Consider the following 18,062-nt stretch of genomic DNA (forward strand, 5'->3'; position numbering starts at 1 on the left):
AGGGGTAACATCCATATAGCAGTTTTCGGATCAAGTAGCCTACTGCCTTCGAGTCACAAGTTTTATAGGGTCATTGCAGATTTTTCATTCGAGATAAGTCAATTTCGGTCGAATTTTTGAAGCACTACGATTAAAGTCATTGCATTCTTCAATATGATTGAAGTGCGGATTTAGTCGCTAATAATTCTGAATCGAGGTACGATTATCAAGTTATTAATACATCCAAATGGCTAAAAGTGGCTCACAAATACGTAGAACTGCTGTAGACTATTACGTCATATCAGCAGTCATCAGCCAAATAGAGAATTGTTTTGAAGTTCAACCTGATTGATATGGTTCACAATCTACTTGCACCATCTATGTCATGTAAGTTAAATGTCCACCTATTGTTGACGAGTCATAAACGTATAATAGTCGATCTACAATTCTGAAATGTTGATTGAATTGAAGTCAGTTTTCCAGCGTGACTTTCTAGTCAAGACAGATCACCAGGAAAAGTTGAACCGAGTCTGGCTTTACTCGCGTCCTCGAAACACTGCCATATAGTCCTACTACATACCTATCCCCCCACCAGCATCCTCATAAAGAAGTCAATCGACTATGCACGCAGTGTGCAGGTCCTGGTATTTGGAACTCAATATACCAATATGTAGACCGGACCTGCCGTGTCACTCCTAGAAAAACAGAATATCTGTTCCGTCGCCTCCCCTCACCGACCCCTTTTCCCACCTCAATTTTCTGTATTTCTGTATGCTGAGTTAAAACACGATCGGCCTATATCATCTAACCACAACCACATTACTTAGAAGGGGGAAATAACGTAGTAGTGACGATAAGAGCCTATTCGGCCGGCCCCGGTTCGATTCCCGTCGGAGGTTAATCTGGGCTCCTCTTCCCCCGCCGTCGCCCTTCTTACAGCGACAAAAAGCCCAGAAAACGACCCAACGAAAGAAAGCACTCACAAGGAATGGAGAGTACTAGAAAGAACCGCGGCTTCAAAAAGCATCAAAAAAAGATCAACATCGAAAAGAACTGTGGCATCGGGCACTCCAGGCCGAGGTGGATGTCAGCATAAAAGACCGAAACTGCGCGTCGTTCGGCATCCTACTATCTCTTCATCGCATCGCATTGTGTCTTATCGCATTGTACATTGTGTGTGTCTTGTTCGGATGAAAATATAACTCAACATTATTACAAAAAAACACTAAATAACATTTGCATGAATGCAGATTGCAGGGGTGATCAGACCTGTGTATTCTAGCAGAGTCATCTCGATCAAACTATAGATAACTAAGGTAAACCGGTTAACCTTAGTTATCTATAATCAAACCATGTCATACACCGGTAATTATACTGTTATTATTTTTCACACTCTAATGTGATGCTCTTTTCGGGTGGACCGGCTGGTTGAATTCAGTTATCCATGATCGGATGAATCAATAAATCTCTCTCTCTCTCTCACGTGCTTTGGTGAGTGACAGGTGATGTGCAAATTGTAAATATTATTGCGGGTCGCGCAGCGCGGCATTTTAATCGAAATTACAACACGTGAGTTTGCTGATTTTGTTCAGAGGACTCGAGAAAAGACTATTTATATCAGTGGTTCCCAAATGTTTTTCGGTGGCAGGGCCAAATTTAGAATTTCAGAGTACTGTCGGGGCCGCACGAATATCAGGACAATGAAAGGAATAACGCAACATAGTCACCAAAATATGAAAATTGGCATTATTGCGATCATTCGCTTGACACCATTGGCCATTGTGTTGCCGCGCTCCCATTGTTCAGAACGATCAACCTTTGGTTGCTATTTCGGAGTAGTTTTATTGCCATGGCGAGATTTCAATTAGTATTTTTGGAATCAGTGCTACACTCGCTTTCGATAAACACCAACATATCAAATTATTCATACGCTTGCGTCGCGAGCTAGGACTACCAATTATACTGCTTTTAACCGTCTAACCAGTACACATCTCGGCGTATTCAATCGCGAGTCACTTGTTGCACATCTATCCGTAAATTAGTTATCAATACCCAGGGCCGTAACAGCACTACGTCAGCCTCTCCCCCCAAAAACGTTGCTCTTGGGCTCCCCATAGGGTGATAAACCGAACCGAAGCCCCACAGACCCACCTCAGTCTAGACGCATGTTTACCGCTATTTATCATCCAAATCGGGTGTCCATATTAGGCAGCTTTTCTCGACTAATCGCGCGAAGGGTGAAAAATTTCTATAATTCATGGTCGAATCAGTCAATATAATCGGGACTTGCATATATATTGCTATCAATTTTTATCCTCTCTCTGCACGCGTAATCAGATTGACTGGTTGAGCCGAGTGAGTTGTGTTTGAAAAGGTAAGACCACTCAATAATAATTAAACATCTTCGGGCGTATGCCAGTTGGGCGTTGGCAGGAACGAAACAGCACTTCGTCAGGCCCCCCAAAACACTTATGTCTTGAGCTCCAATAGGGTGATAAACCGACCCCCCGTCCCGTTGTTCGCTTCTGCCATGAAATCAGGATCACAGTTTAGTGAGCCAGCGCTAGGCGCGAAAATTTTCGGTAATTCAAAACAAAATAGGTCAATAAGATTGGAAATTGCATATATATTGCTATCAATTTCTTGTCCTCTCTGCTCACGTAATCAGATTTACCGGCAGAGCTGAGTGAGGTGATGTGGAAACTGTAGGGTAGTCAATAATAATTTAACATATTTGAACGGGCGGACCCGTTGGTACAACTTCATTACATGATGTCATTTCGTGACCTGCAGTCTGCTATATCAAAAAATATGGAATCGCCCAAACGTACTTAACTAAAAGATGCACACGATTTCAAATTGGTAGTTCTTCACTGGCATATAATTCTTCCCTGCGTGATGGTAGCCTATTTGTATTGTGAGGTTCAGATTGCCAAGACAGGAACATTCGTTGCCAGTCATTTGGGCGCCTATGGTCGATTATATCTATATGTATTTGGTATAAATAACGACGTTTTCGGTCAGCGTAAGGGCAGTCCTTTTCGGCCAAGGTTTTTTCGCTGCCGATCGTTCTGGCACACTTCTTGGAGTCGCATGTTGCATGGCCTAAAACTTTATATGTCTTCGTGCGTCGTGGCACGGTAATGGTCAACGCCGATATGCCCACTTCTATAAATCTTGCATATTTTATCTTGGTGGAAGAGTACCCAATTATTAAGATACTTGTAAACTTGAAATCGCGCCCAGCGCGAAAATTTTTTGAAAAAATTTCATAAAATACTCTATAATTTTTGCTAATTCACTTAATTATTTTTGGCCCCCTTCGAGCTCGCCCCCCCCAATAGGGGGGTTTGGTGTGCGGCAGTTACGGTCCTGTTAACACCTTTATGTAAACCTATATCTATAGGTAGGCCTACTGCTCGTTCAACTGGAAAGGTAGGACACATTGCATTGAAACAGCAGTGACGCAATCTTAGCAGTGTACTCACAACTTTCCTGCAATCCTTATTGACAACTCCAGACTCCAAGCCAAGCAAGAGTATTTTATAAATATAATTTTTTTCTTCATAAAGCGATTTCTCAATATCTTTGTGGGGGCCGCAAGAAGGCTAGCTGGGGGCCGCATGGGAATCACTGATTTATATGATGAACCAGTCATCGAGCATGTCCGCATTCAAGTCGAAATACAAGCAATTTCTGCTGAATGAATACTAGTCAGTCCTCACCATTTACCGGACCACGACCTGACATATCGATCTCGCCTTCCGTCACTTGCCACTGTATATTATCACATGCCTCCTCTTAACATCGCCTAGGCCCAGGTGGGTGTCTGATCTTAAGACTACTCCTAAGTCGTTTCGGCATCTTCCTATCATTGATTGTATTGCAGTCTTGTGATGTTTTGAAGTGATGAAATTTTATGAATAAACTTGAACTTACTATACTATAGGCAGGCATATGCGTTTTTTACGTGGGTACATTATTATCATAGTAGGGCCTACTCATTTATTAAATCACTTGGCCTAGTGCGAGACAAACGTTTACCGGTGCATCCCACCGTATTGAACAAGTTTTTGCAAGTGTGTGGCAACAAAAGTTAGGGAACCACTGCAGGCCTACTTATCCCAGAAAATTCAAATTATTCCACATAAAAAGTAAAAGATATTAACATGTTTCATCCGCATTGTAATTTTTTCATTTCACAAGTGCGTACCATCCCACAGGTTGAGAAGCTCTGCTCTAGCCAGTGGTCAGATACGGTAGTTTTATTTCCTTTACCAATAGGGCATTCGATTATGGCTTATCCCAATAACTTGTTTTTATCCATCATGTACCAGAGATAGATGTGTTATGAATGCCATGTTCTCATCGTTGAAGCATGCGTCGAAGATTTCCAAGCAAACGCCATCAAAATGGAATAGGATATTGTGTTCCAACCGGAATAATTCATCAAATTACGCTTACAGACAAACTACGACTTGCCTCTCCCATGAGATACGGAACTATTTATACTCAAAAAATGTGAAAGCCATGTCAGGTCACACGTGTTTCAAGTGCGAGAGTATCTTCCCCCGGGCGAAGTCTGCGTCGAAATCCAAGAAAAATGACTCGATGAACATGTTCATAAATAAAACCACGGGCGATTTCCTGTGTGTCGACACTGGCAGAAGCGGCTCTTGGCAAGATTTACGCGATTTCACTGAAAGCACATCGTTTAAAGCCGTTTCAGAAATACCGTCAAAATTCACAAAAGTATTCGGCAGTGAAGAACAGAAAATCGTCGACTTATGGCAAAATTCAACACCTTTGAATGAACTGTCGGAGCTAGTCAGGGAAGAAGAGCTATCCAAGTTCGGACTGGACATAATCTCTACTTTTGATCTCGAATATTATGATCTACGTATCAAAAAGGGCGAGTCTGATACTTCGTTAATAATACCCTGGTTCAATCACACGAATATAATGGGTTGCGGAAAACGTGCGATTAAAGGCACCCCTATAGGAATCAAACAGATCACCATTCACAAAGACGGTAGTGATATTAATCGGTGGCCTGTAAAGAACTATTATTGCATGTTGGGTCTGTCTCTTGTCCCTGCCGGGACTAAAAAAGTAGTGTTGACCATGAATGAATTCGACGCGATCGCGGTCAATTCTTCAGGGTCTAAGTACAAGGCTGTGTCATTGCCTTGCGGCATTACAAACTTGCCCATCGAGGTCCTACCGTATTTGGAACCATTTTCTGAAATTGTGCTGTGGTTTGATGATCAGCAGGTGTCTTGGGAAGCAGCGCGTCAGTTTGCTAGGAAGTTGGACGAAAAGAGGTAAGGTACAGTTTTTTTTTTTTTACATTGAATTACAACAGTTGAAGACTCAAGCAAACGACTAGAATTTCAAAAATGCACAACCAGAACTAACGACTTTCAAAAATCCGCAACAAATTAACTTGAATATAGCTTTCAATACAATATCCATTGTATAATAATATTTATTAACTCGAAGACTTTTCGGGTGCCTTATCAAGAGTTAACGGCACACTAAAGGGATTTAAACAGATTTAAAAGCAAAACCATGAAATTCGCATTGTACCAGTGGCAATAATAACAAACTATGAAGTATACGGACATACGGTACTGTAATAGCAACGCAATTCGTACATAAACACATGCACTAATGATTATACAATGGATATTGTATTGATAGCTATATTCAAGTTCCGTACCACGAACCAGCTATTTAAAATCAACTTGAACACGTCTAAATAGATTCATTTCTGAAGCAAATCACTAGTTTTCATTTTATCTTTTCGTCTGAAATGGGGGGCGGATTTCTAGTGTTCCAACACGCAAACTCACCCCTGGCAACGCCATTGCTAACAGTAATGACTCAGAGCCATAGCAATCGCTGCAGGAACATCACAGTTCACGCCAAGCGACGGCACGTGTCGACTAGTTACTCGGCAATTAAATTTTTTTGAATGCACGATCAGAACTACTAACTATTGAAAACCCACTGCCGGAACTAGAACTATACATATTCCGAAATCCACAACTAGAACTACTAAAAAAGAGTGGGCTTGTTAGTTGACCGTCAACTAATTAGATTGGTAGTTGTTGCCATTCTGTTCGTAACCTTTTTTATGCACAGTTGCCCCCCATGAATTGTTTGGAAAGTCAATGCCCCCTCCCCTATTATTTTCAACCTTGGGAAACGTTATTTTGATTATAAAAATGGTTTATTCAGTAACTGGTAGCTGGAATGAATAAATGATATAATTACAACACACCATAAACATGATAGTACATTAATCAATAATCACTAGGGCGGTTTTTTTTTGACATGTCAAAATTTGTCAAAATTTTGTCAAAATTGTAGCGTTAGGTCAAAATTTGTCAAAATTGTTCATAAAGTCAAAATTTTTTTGACGTCTTTATTTCGTTTGTATCGTAGATTTTGCACTGTCGGTGAACGTATCATTTGATATTTTACAGCTTGTAGCCTACTTTATAGGCCTCTGTTGTAAAGGGCTAATTGTCTGCTCATACTGAATCATCAACGGTCAAATAAAACAAATTGGTGGACATGGTATTATGGTCAACGTACCGCAATATCCTAACTGGGACATCATTCTTATATTGAGAAGCGCATGATGAAAAATTGTAATAGACAACATTGTCAGAATGAAGCAACATGGTGTGTCACCAGTAGTGTATGCACAACTTGAGTGTTGTCAGCCAACAACTGCTGCTGTTGAACGTCCTTGGAAAGTAAGGACATGCACTTTTTACCCAAGAATATAGGAAAGTATCTCTCGTTGTACTACAATTTTTTTAAAATTATTTCCACTATAATACGTATTGCAACCACTGGAATTCTTCATAGGGCCAGATTTCGTTAAAATATTGTTTTTTATATGTACGAAGTTGCCTGTCTCTATGCCGAAAACGTTTTTTCAGGCCAAACTACTTTGTTTGGACAGCCAGATACAACCGGAAATGTAGATAACTGGTACAATTTTGACATTATTTGGGAAAACACCTAATTTGCATACGTTAGGTCAAAATTTGGTCAAAATTCAGTTTTTTTTAGGTCAAAAAAAGTCAAAATTTTGATTTTTTAGGTCAAAATTTTCTTTTTTTTAGGTCAAAAAAAAACCGCCCTAATAATCACACATTCAGTTGATGTGGTCGCTTAACTTGATTTTGCTCTGAAAATACCTTAATTGCTGGTATGGTGGTGGTAAGAGCTGAACATCCAAGCCATTAAGCTGCTTTGTCGTCAAGAGTAACATTTTTGGTATCCCTCGTTCACAACAATATGTTGATGGGGAAGGCAACATCATAGCAGGACAATTTCATGTACTGCTACTTACCGTAATTTGAATCAAGTTTTAATCTCTTTACGTGTGGTATAGTACAGTATACTTTTATCCAACCTAACTAATTTAACGAAATGCAGTAATAGTCACTCTGTCCGGCTGAAAGTTTACTTCTCATTTGTCAGATGCCGACTGGTGAGACCCCAGACAAACGCCCCAAATGCGCTGAAGGCAATCTCTCAAAACCTGGCCATCGACGACATCATCTCGTCCTCCGTCTCTGCTGAAATCAAACATATCGTGTCTTTTAATGAGCTGAAAGGCTTTGTTAAGGATGAGCTCTTCAACAGTGGTAAGTATTCAATATAAGATGTGGTAAACATTACCCAGAGTTGGAAGGTATTTGCAGTGCTCGGCAAAATCGAGTACGGTACCTGGTTATTAGGGCCTAGTCAAGTATTACTCATTATGACGCCAATAACCATATGAATAACAAGTATGTAGGCTTTTTTTTTATGCGACCACAGAGAATACAATGTCAATCCTCCATCACATTAAAGATAGTTTGGTATTTTTTCATCCATACCTATTTCATTGCACTTTATGACAATGTCACAAATAAGTCATTTCCAGTAGGCTAACGTGTGTAATTTTGTACTACATATTTCGTATGCTGCGATATGACCAACTAAGGTTTCATGGTATCCAATGTTCAATAGTATTGAAACTGTAATTTTCGTTGATAAATCAACTCTTGGCGGAAAGGAGCGTGTAATAAAAGTACTTGTAAAAATCATCTCCAAGTACTCGACTCGAATCATTTGAATTAATGCTAGATTCAGATTAGAGTAACGTACTCCAATCATGGTGCCTAGCCTTATTTATAAACTCTAATAGCCTATACTCCATCTTCATCCTCAGAGTACAGATCTATTCCATTTTTTATTATCTTTATTTGTTATATACTTGAAGTGAACTTTCAATCAAATTCCAGAATCGGTGTCTGGTGTGAAGTGGAAACGCTTTCCGAAACTCTGCGCGAAACTAAAAGGACATCGTCGCGGGGAGCTGACGGTATTAACGGGCCCGACGGGCACTGGGAAGACTACTTTCATGAGCGAATACTCGCTGGATTTGGCGATGCAAGGGGTTTCCACGCTGTGGGGTAGTTTCGAAATAAAGAACGTGAGGTAGGTGTTGTGCACAGCACACTGTGATCTTTGTTTTTGTCGTAGTACTTCTTGCAATTATAATCATCAAAACTCAGAATAGAATTTATACTGGTCTTCTGCCGCATCTGACGTTAGTGTGGATGTATCATGTACGACTATATATTATTAGCCTACTACGGATAGATGCGTAACTCAATTTGAGTAGCCTAACTTGCGCTTGAATACTAAGAGAGGTTTACTGCTGAGCAATCTAAATGCAGGATAACTGCTACTCCTACAGGTGGCGACACGAGCGTTGAAATTTAACGAAACTGGTCTTATTCGAAAGCTAGTGTCTGATTGCGAAAATACACATTAAAATCTGGCCAGGGCAATGGAATCACTCTTAAATAGACTCCAAAAGCCGCAACACAATGAACATAACAGTGGCCAATTGCGTCTGTCGATTGTTCGGAACATCGCCGAATTTTAGTCTTTGACGGATATCTCACAGTGGTTTCATTGCCCTGACCAGATTTTAATTTTTAATTTCGGAATCTGCATGACATTAGCTTTGATGGAGAGATCTCGGGTCCACCGTCCATGAACGAAGCGGATGCTAGACATGATTGGAAACGGAGTTGGACAACAAGAAGATTGTCATCCGTTCCAAATTAGAGTAGAATTATAATTTTTTCTGCGCATTTTTTGCGAAACAGATCCAAATTAGAATTACTGAATTCGCAAAATTTTGGAAATTGACTAAAATTTCGAATTACAAAGTAATACAACAAAATTCATGTTCTTTTCACGTCGAATCGGAGTTAATTATCAGAAGCATGAGAACAGCAAATGTCTGTCCAGGGAGCTAGGCTCATTTCTCAGTGCGCAGTTCTCTTGCAACAATTTCGGGAATACCTGAAATTAGATTAGAATTACAATGAGAGCATAGTTGAACGTTTCAAAAATTATATTAGAATTACATTTGAAACTGCCGGGTGACTTTTGACCAAAAACGAATGTTTGTTTCTATTGCCAGTATCGAACAACATATCAGTGTATGAGTATTTTGAGCTGTTTTTTATGAATGATCTGCATCAGTAGAGTGCTTTTATGGCAAATTCGATCTTTAACACTACATTTTAACATACTTGAACATATTTTTATAATGACAGGTGAGATAAGAAATTCCACCCCAAATTTTGTATGCTGTAACTTTTGTTTGGTGTACGGTACATAGAAAGGAAGCATTTGAGGCGTTTTCCTTTCATTTGCCGACAAAGACTATGCATATGGCAGCATTTGTTGGGTTTCCTGTTCGAAATTACAGTACGTTATCTAAAAATTCACAAAACACTTTCGCCGATCAATTTTTTCCTTTTTTTTAAATTTCTGGGGCAACATTGACCAGCTATCTACGGTCAGCTAACATGAGTATTTTTACGTTAAGATTAGTCTTGGTATCAGTATCATCGAAGGTAATTAAACGCCAAGGAAATATGAAATAAAACCCACATTTTACTCTACTTGGTCAAATTATACCATTCGAATTATCTAGTTTTCCTAGTCTCTCTGTGTTATTGACAGATTGTTGAAGACGATGATAAAGCAGTTTGCGAGGACAAAATTCGAGGACGAGTTCGACAAGTTTGAGGAGGCGGCCGAAAAATTCCAGGCCGTACCGCTGCATTTCATGACGTATAACGGACCGCAGACGATCAAAGACGTCATTCACACCATGCGACAGGTAAGATTATTTGCACCGTAAGACGTTGGACCTAATGCAGCGGGTCCAGGGAGGGACCCCTTGTGAGTATGAATCACTAAAGTAGGGGTACGAGATGCAGTGTGAAATTATACGCTATTTAATGACCCATTTTATTTTGCAAATCAACATAGAATTGAATATTATCGATCGGACAATTGTTGCTTCAAATTTCGATGCCATCCTCTCCGATGAAATGATAGTAGGCTGACGATAAAAAAGTTCGGTAAACAGCTGTAGCCTGTTTTTTTAATTATGAGATAATGGTGGCTTGAGGCCGTTTCGGTGCTTTTATTCCAAGGGTCTGAATCCGGCTGGTGCGGGACTATCACACACCGGATATTTGGCGCCGGCCGTAAAGTCGGTCCCAAATCACACCAAGACCTCTAACGTTTCCGTCTGCGACCAAGTAAACTGCATTGAAAAAAAGATCGGCGGCGATAAACACTTGGCCCCTAAAAACACGGCACATCAGCAAAACCTTCAATATTGATATATACAGTCGCTGAAATATTTCCTGTCCCAGAAATTATTGCGTTGAAAACCCTGCGGGGACCCAAGTAGTGTTGTAACCAAGTCACAAGGTTCCCAGTCACTAGTCAAGCCTGTCTTGATCTGTCTCGATCCTCGGTAGGGGGTACGAGAAATATTCAATGGCAGCTCCAGGAGTCAGAGTCACACCCATGACCGATCAGCTTGACCTTCCAAATGAACATCAGTACAATAAAATGTCTGTGGATTCAGATCCCCAAAACATAATCACAAATCATATGAGCTATCGTGACCTCCTGAAAATCCTGGTCAAGAACCACCGGGTTCCCCAGATTAGTAATTGTTAAGAACCGCAAGGCTAATATGTATCGTGCGGTGTTTCCAGGCTGCCTACGTGCACGATATTCAGCACATCATTATCGACAACCTGCAATTTATGATGGGCGCAATGTCGCAAAGCAATGATCGTTTCATGGCGCAGGATCTGTTGATCGGAGAGTTTCGAAGGTTCGCGACCGCGGAACATATTCACGTGAGCTGCAAAAATGCCTTGTGTAATTTTGTATAAATAACTGATTGGTGGTGCAGAATTGCTCATTACTTGCCAAAGTGCGTTCATATTAACGTATATTTACTCAAAGAAGTTTTCGTGTGCCGAAACGATGAAGGACATAATAGGAATATAATGTAATATATTTCTGTCCTTGATGTTTTTGCGGTATACGCCGTCTCATGGTATACATACACACAATCTGTGCATATGCATACGATGAGTGCATGATGTGCGTATGCCGCTGAACAAGGAAGGTTCAGATGTAGCCTGATAGGAATGTTGACCGCCAAGAGGGGAAGCCATGGATACCAGTTTTACTGCTGGTCTTCGGTCTAGGCCGGGGATCGAACCCACGACCTATCTTTTCGGAAGAGTTTGTTCTGCATCCTGCATTAGAAAGCACCAGTGCGTCAACGATTTTTCAGATCAAAGCATTTATAATGCATCGCATTGTTCAGCACAAAACGCTTGAAGATAAGTTTGAGTCCAATGCAAGTCTGCTCGATACTCCCTCCGAAGTGTGATTTTCGTGAATTAATATCGAAATCAATGACCCCTTTATCCTTATCTTTCCCGCCAGACCTGGACAACTGGATGATTCTAGTTGGTCTTATTAGACTAATTGGTGCGAAATGCCGGTAGTTTAATATTTAACTAATTTGTGAAATATTTCTATGCTCTAATTCAGTGGTGCTTGATCTTTTTGTCTTCGCGGACCCCTTTTGGACCGTCAAGGACCTCTGTAGACCCCGAAGTTTTGGTTCAAATTTAGCTCAATTATCGTGCAACCGTCATCTGCGTTTGACGAATAGTGACTGTAGACAAATGACAAACAGCAGCAAAATGAATATTTTTGAAAATAACATCACACTGTTTATGTGCATATTGGGCAGTCGGTAGCGAAATCTGCAACTGCATTTCTTGAAATATGTGGTCGTGTCTTGAAAATCCACGCCTTCGATTTGATATGAACGAGTGCCCAAGATTTATTTCCACATATTTAGGTGGTGGCGAAGGGTATGATAACGGGCAACGCTTCCGAAGACCCCTTTGGGTATGATTGCAACATATATGCTGCCAAAATTGAGACGCATATTTTTTATTGAACATATAACGTCCATCCTCATCATTTCTATCTAGCAGCTCAACTCGTAGTTTTTCTGGAATATTGGTATGTAGGCCTATATCACAAGGAAAAATTGATTTTGGCAAACATTTGAAGTCACGCTGGTCGACCTCTTACTATTCCTACTTTATTATATTTCCACAAACCCCAACAAAACATCTCCAAACAGCAATATGTTTGCATCAGTAGAAATAGACTCTTGGCATTTAAAATGAGTTTGCAGAGTATGATATTTCATCTCAGCTGGTAATTTTGTTGATGCGAGTCATGAAGTTGTAGCAGTAATGACGCGAAACTGCCTCGCAATTTCTCTATTGCAACGAACAACACATTCATATTCGCAATTTATTCACTATAAGCTTTTCAACTGACCCTCGTCGGTAGTGGCCGTCATTATAATACGGAGATTGCAATTCGAAATATAAAGATGAAATAGGTAGTGTGACGTAAGAATGGTATAACAACAACAACAACGAGAGAAATCACAAAACGAGAACGTTAAGCAAAAATGCAATTACTGCAATACAAATTGACTATAAAATATAGCCAGAGACGCAACACCAATGAAATACACAAATGAAATAGAAATAGGCTATCAATCATGTTGTAAGTTTTAGAGACTTTGCGGACCCCTAGGGGTCCACGGATCTCCGGTTGAGAACCACTGTTCTAATTCTAACTCTAATTTAAGTTGAGGTTTCCATGATAATGCTGCTGGCAGACCTATATACTGCGAAACGAGCCAAGCTTGGTGTACAGACATTTTCTATTCTTATGAGGATGAACTGTGGTTTAATATAAACTCAACTTCTGTATTTTTTCTAATTCGGAACTTACTTCAATTTTCGAGTTTTGCAAATTCAGTTATTCTACTACCAGTCTGATTTACAAAAGTCAACAATTTTCTAGTTGTCCAACTAGTCCTCCAAACAAGCCTTTCTAGCATCCGCATTTTTAATGGACAGGTGACAATCGTCATACATCCGCGAAAGGAAGATCCCGGGCTGCCGTTACAGATATCTTCTATTTTCGGAACGGCCAAAGCCACTCAGGAAGCCGATAACGTGCTGATTCTGCAGCAAGTGTCCAACGTTCACGACGGCGTCACGCGGAGGAACAGGTATTCAAGTATTTGTATCTTTGAAAGCTGTATATCGTGGCTTCTGAAACCTATTAGATTATGGTGCGCTTTCTTAACAATCGCGATAACGATTATGCAACAGAAAATGCTTGTTTCCCAGATTTGTACAAATAACCAATCTAGTTTGTTGACAGTCAAGTAACTGCTGTTTTTTAGTTGGTTGTTATAGTTCTAGTTGCGGCTTTTAACTGATTGGCACCGACGGGTTTTTTCGAACAATTTTGCATCACTTTTCTAAACGGTAAAACACGGCCATAATGGGATGCGAAACCAACAAGCAATATATCGCTGGAATCAGAATGTCAACGCCTTACCAACTACGCCAAAAAGCCAGACGAGAGCAGGTTGACCGAGCATGTATATAATCAAGAAGACGAGATAACCTTGTAAAAATGTACATGTTTTGGTTACTTCCTTATAAGAGTCCACAACGTATACCTAATGCGAATACGCACGTGCTATTCGCTGCGACAGCGATAACATCTTTCAAACAAGCCATGAGTGACCTGTGACCGCTTTTGCTCAACTTATTCGATCGATACTATCAAAATCAGGGTTGTAACCAAGTCACAAGTCAATCTCACCTTTATAGTTTTGACTCGAGTCAAGTCGAGTCACTTTCAATTCACCACCGAGTCCAAGTCAGTAAGCAGACGGTTGAGTACGAGTCATGGTATTATGACTTGAGTCGAGTCCAAGTCATTGTGTTGACTGCTCAGTTTCCAGTTAAAGTCATGTTGGTTTATGCGGTCCTGCAGACGTCTTGACGTTCTTCCCACGTAGCCACAATCACAGTGGCACCTATATTCGTCAACAAAGTAATGTAGTGTACGAATATAGGTGCCACTGTGATTGTGGCTACGTGGGAAGAACGTCAAGACGTCTGCAGGACCGCATAAACCAACATGTCCCCAGATTTATCAGAACACGTGCGTCACGCGATGTGAAAAGCTCACCCTTAACTCATCCACTTAAGATTGATGCTGATCGATCAAAGGCCATTAATTCTGCCATCGGCAAACATCTGTTGGATAATCCGATTTGTGCGAATAATTATCGAGACGACCGATTTCGAATCGTAGGGCGAGGCCGTTCACAATTCCATTTGTGTGCCTTGGAATCAACTTTTATCAAAATACACCAACCGAAACTCTGTCAACAAAAGGAGTTCGTGTACCACCTAAAAATAGTACATTGAACTCTCTCTCATTCGAAATTTCATGCTGGTGACGTCATATTTTGTGATACGATTGTTGATATACAATGTTCTTTCCAATTCTCTACTAGTTGCTGACGATTACCCCTGACGAGTGTCAGCCGAAAATATTCGGGTTCATTTCAATATGAATATACTATTTAATTGTATATTGAAGTTCTGTACCTCCAAGAAGCTCTTCATTGAGGTTGTGTTTTACAGTTTTGAAAAGGGAAGCGAAATTTTTTGGAAAACCCGCCAGTGCCAATCGGCGAAAAGCGCGAGTCGTTCTAGTTCTGCATTTTCAAAATGATTTAGTTGTAGGACAGTTGCAGCCATTGCTAGCTTAGAATCATCACTACTACCAGTGTTGTGGGTTTCAGGGGTTATAATCCCTTCCATTTCAAACTCGAAACCCTGTCCTTTGAAATGCTGGTTATCTGAAATTTGCGTTTTTCGGAATAGTTCTATTTCTAGTTCTAGTTGCGCATTTTGAAAATCCTGGCGACGTTACGTGTCTATTAGTTACTGATTCAGAATCGAATCACTCGATTTTGCCCAGCCCTACCCAGTAGTTCGTTGATCGTCAACTAATTAGATCAATCTGTATAATTCTGATCTCTGCGCAGCTACATCGAGGTCGTGAAGAACAGATACGACGGATGTCTCGGCAAAGTCCCAATAAGGTTCGATCGAGACACTCTCTGCATGTCGCTACCACCCAATGTCGACCCGGCCGAGGAAGAGCTGAAGCAAGTCTTGAAAATGGTGGAGAACGAAAATGTCGTCAAACTCAACTGCGTCTCAGACATGGTTATGGAAAGCGATGTAAACTATCCCACTTGGGTGCAGTCATGGAATGACGAGCCGAATGATTGATTCGATTCCTTCAGACTGGGTATAAGCAGTGATGTGTTGTGACCGTGATTTGGTGCATGTGTATTTCTAGTCAGATTTATGCTTCGTTTACATCAAGCCGTCATCTGTGACCACTGTTTTTTCAACCTGCCTAATTTGAGAAGTGTTATTGCGATAAGTCTGCGTGCCATAAATTCGATTGTTGGTATACAATGTTCTTTCCAATTCTCCTCCTGACTTAGACTCGGACCTGACACAGGTTTAAACTACAAAAGTGATATTAACTTGTGACTCGGAACCTTGTGACTCAGTTACAACCTTGAATGCAGGTTATTATTTGCATATACGAATTGTAGATTTCACTACACCAAAGAGTGTATGCCAAGTCAGTAAACACGCTTCTGTATTCTCAGAACTGATACCTGTTACGCTTTTACCATCTGACCCTGTACAGGTCTAGGTTTTCGATTATGTGAGATGTGTCGTTAATGGTCTGGCATTGATTTTGTATATAGTTTATGCTGTCTGTCCAAGGCACCGCGCAGTGAGTTGGTGAGTACGCGCAGACTGTATGATAATGAGTTGTGCGCAAAACTGTTTGTTGTCCATCAATCATTTTGATCATTCACCGACCACTGTTCTTGTATGCTTTTCTGATATTTGTGATGTAATATCAGAAAAAATCAAGCACCCTCAGTCCCTCATGGTACCAATGTCACACACAAGGTATTTATTGCTACTTCCACAACAGACTTGCACTACCTACTACTCGATTTTTAAAATACGCAACTGTTCCTCGAAGCACTCACTTTGCAAGCCTCGCAATTAAAACTGATGACCTTTGAATCTGCAACGAACAAATCAAAATACAACCATCTATGGATTCAATTCCGTAACAACCGGTTATTTTAATCGAATCGGATTTCAGAAGACAACTAAAACTAGACCTGAAAAACAGTACTTAGTTGTTGGTTGGCCATCCACTAATTAATATGTGCAAGTCTGGCCCGAAGTTTGAATGTCGGCCGAATGCCTGTTACCTTGCCAGGTTTTCAGGTAGACATTGTAATAATAGCATTTTTTGATTGCGCTCTCACTTAGTCATCTTTGTTTCTCTTGCTGCTATCATGTTTTATTGTTTGACTTGAGGTAATCGTGATGATCTTGCCTCGTTCTTTCTAACCGATTCGTTTCCAACCATCATTTGTAAGCTCCTTCTTCTGAAGTATGCCAGGGTTGACGATTCCACTGCTCTTGCAATTTTGTTGTCACTGTTTTCTTCTTCCAGCTCATTTTCGCAGTATGATTGTCATCTTTGCCAGCAATTTGCATACGTTTGAAAGAAATTTGGTGTTGTTTTGGTTTTAATGGGAGGTCTGCGGAGGATACATTTGCACACTGCACAGGTAGTCAGTAACTAAATACTTCTACTTTTTTAGGTACTGTACTTGCATAGATATAGCTTACTCATAGTCAAGTGATTGTTATTTTAGACTTCTACTACAAAGATATCAGTTTTTGGGCCAAACTAGGTGTAGATTTACACTTACTTGATTACCAATGATGACTATTCGACCGTGACTGTAAATAAGTTTTGTTTGGGAGATATCGAGTCACCATAAAACCTAAGACGTGGATTCAATCCCCGGCCGTGTAAGACCAAAAGCCTGATCAGTAAAACTGGTAATGTACGTTCCCCGCTTTGTGCTCGGGATTGCATAGAAGGGTCGTGCTAGCCTTACAAGGTTATATTTACAGTCTGCACCTTCGTTGTCCGGCGGCGTATAGACAGACACTTCATGCTTATTCACAGATCGTGAGAGGGTGTATGGTGTGACATGCTCCAAAATATATAAAGTCCTCCTGCCATTCTTATACTGTGAACTGCCATGGACCTTATGGTAGGGTCATTACCGTGTTTTGGAATCGGGAAAGGAGGACACTTTTTCAAAATTTTCAAACCTACAATGCCGGAGGGAAATCTTGAAAAAATGGTAAATTTTTCTCTGACTACGTGGTCGGTTGACTAATAAAAAAAGGTCAACTTTTCCGCTCAGCTCCCGAAATACCCGCCGCAGCGTTACTTCGGTGCTGATTTTCGGTATTTCAGTCGAATTTGATCAAAATTCTCCAAAAAAGAGGACAAAAAGGAGGACATTTCCCAAAACCTGAAAAGGAGTACGTATGGCAGGGGTGGGCAAACTACGGCCCGCAAGACCGTTCTGTGCGGCCCGCGAGAGTCTAAAGAAACTTTTTTTAAATATTGATAAAATGCGTACTAAAAATCGAAATAATGCAGAGACTTGATTAAACTTTATCTTAGTATATTTCACCATGATAATTCAGTGGTTCTCAAACTGGGGGCACCCCCTTGGGGGCGTGAAAGCATCTGAAGGGGGCGTGAAGCTAAGCTCAACTGAAAAAATTTTCGCGCTACGCGCGATTTACGTACAATTCATCGTTTTTGCTCTGTCTTTAGTATGA

At 40.6% G+C, this 18,062-nt stretch overlaps 1 protein-coding gene and 1 long non-coding RNA gene across 2 annotated transcripts in view; one reads left to right on the plus strand and one right to left on the minus strand.

Moving 5' to 3' along the window:
• The window catches only part of LOC145437866 (uncharacterized), a 430,122-nt gene that overhangs the window by 386,161 nt on the left and 25,899 nt on the right, over nucleotides 1-18,062 (minus strand). The gene's annotated exons all lie outside the window — the stretch shown is intronic.
• Nucleotides 1,557-16,946, plus strand: LOC145437848 (twinkle mtDNA helicase-like). The gene is made up of 7 exons (XM_080315189.1): nucleotides 1,557-5,303; nucleotides 7,483-7,649; nucleotides 8,292-8,487; nucleotides 10,036-10,195; nucleotides 11,091-11,237; nucleotides 13,350-13,504; nucleotides 15,350-16,946. Exons 1-7 carry the CDS (start codon nucleotides 4,330-4,332, stop codon nucleotides 15,597-15,599), a joined length of 2,049 nt encoding a protein of 682 aa, XP_080171315.1. The 5' UTR covers nucleotides 1,557-4,329; the 3' UTR covers nucleotides 15,600-16,946.

This window comes from Botryllus schlosseri, chromosome 4 (assembly GCF_051294905.1).
Source record: "Botryllus schlosseri isolate E-star chromosome 4, Bs_hap1, whole genome shotgun sequence".
NCBI classification, from domain to species: domain Eukaryota; kingdom Metazoa; phylum Chordata; class Ascidiacea; order Stolidobranchia; family Styelidae; genus Botryllus; species Botryllus schlosseri.

Excerpts from the sequence above, each read along its gene's own strand:
- LOC145437848 (XM_080315189.1), top strand. The coding sequence starts at position 4,330 with ATGAATGCCATGTTCTCATCGTTGAAGCATGCGTCGAAGATTTCCAAG. Across the intron at positions 11,238-13,349 it reads CGACCGCGGAACATATTCAC|GTGACAATCGTCATACATCC; the intron begins GTGAGCTGCAAA and ends TTTAATGGACAG. Across the intron at positions 13,505-15,349 it reads GGCGTCACGCGGAGGAACAG|CTACATCGAGGTCGTGAAGA; the intron begins GTATTCAAGTAT and ends ATCTCTGCGCAG.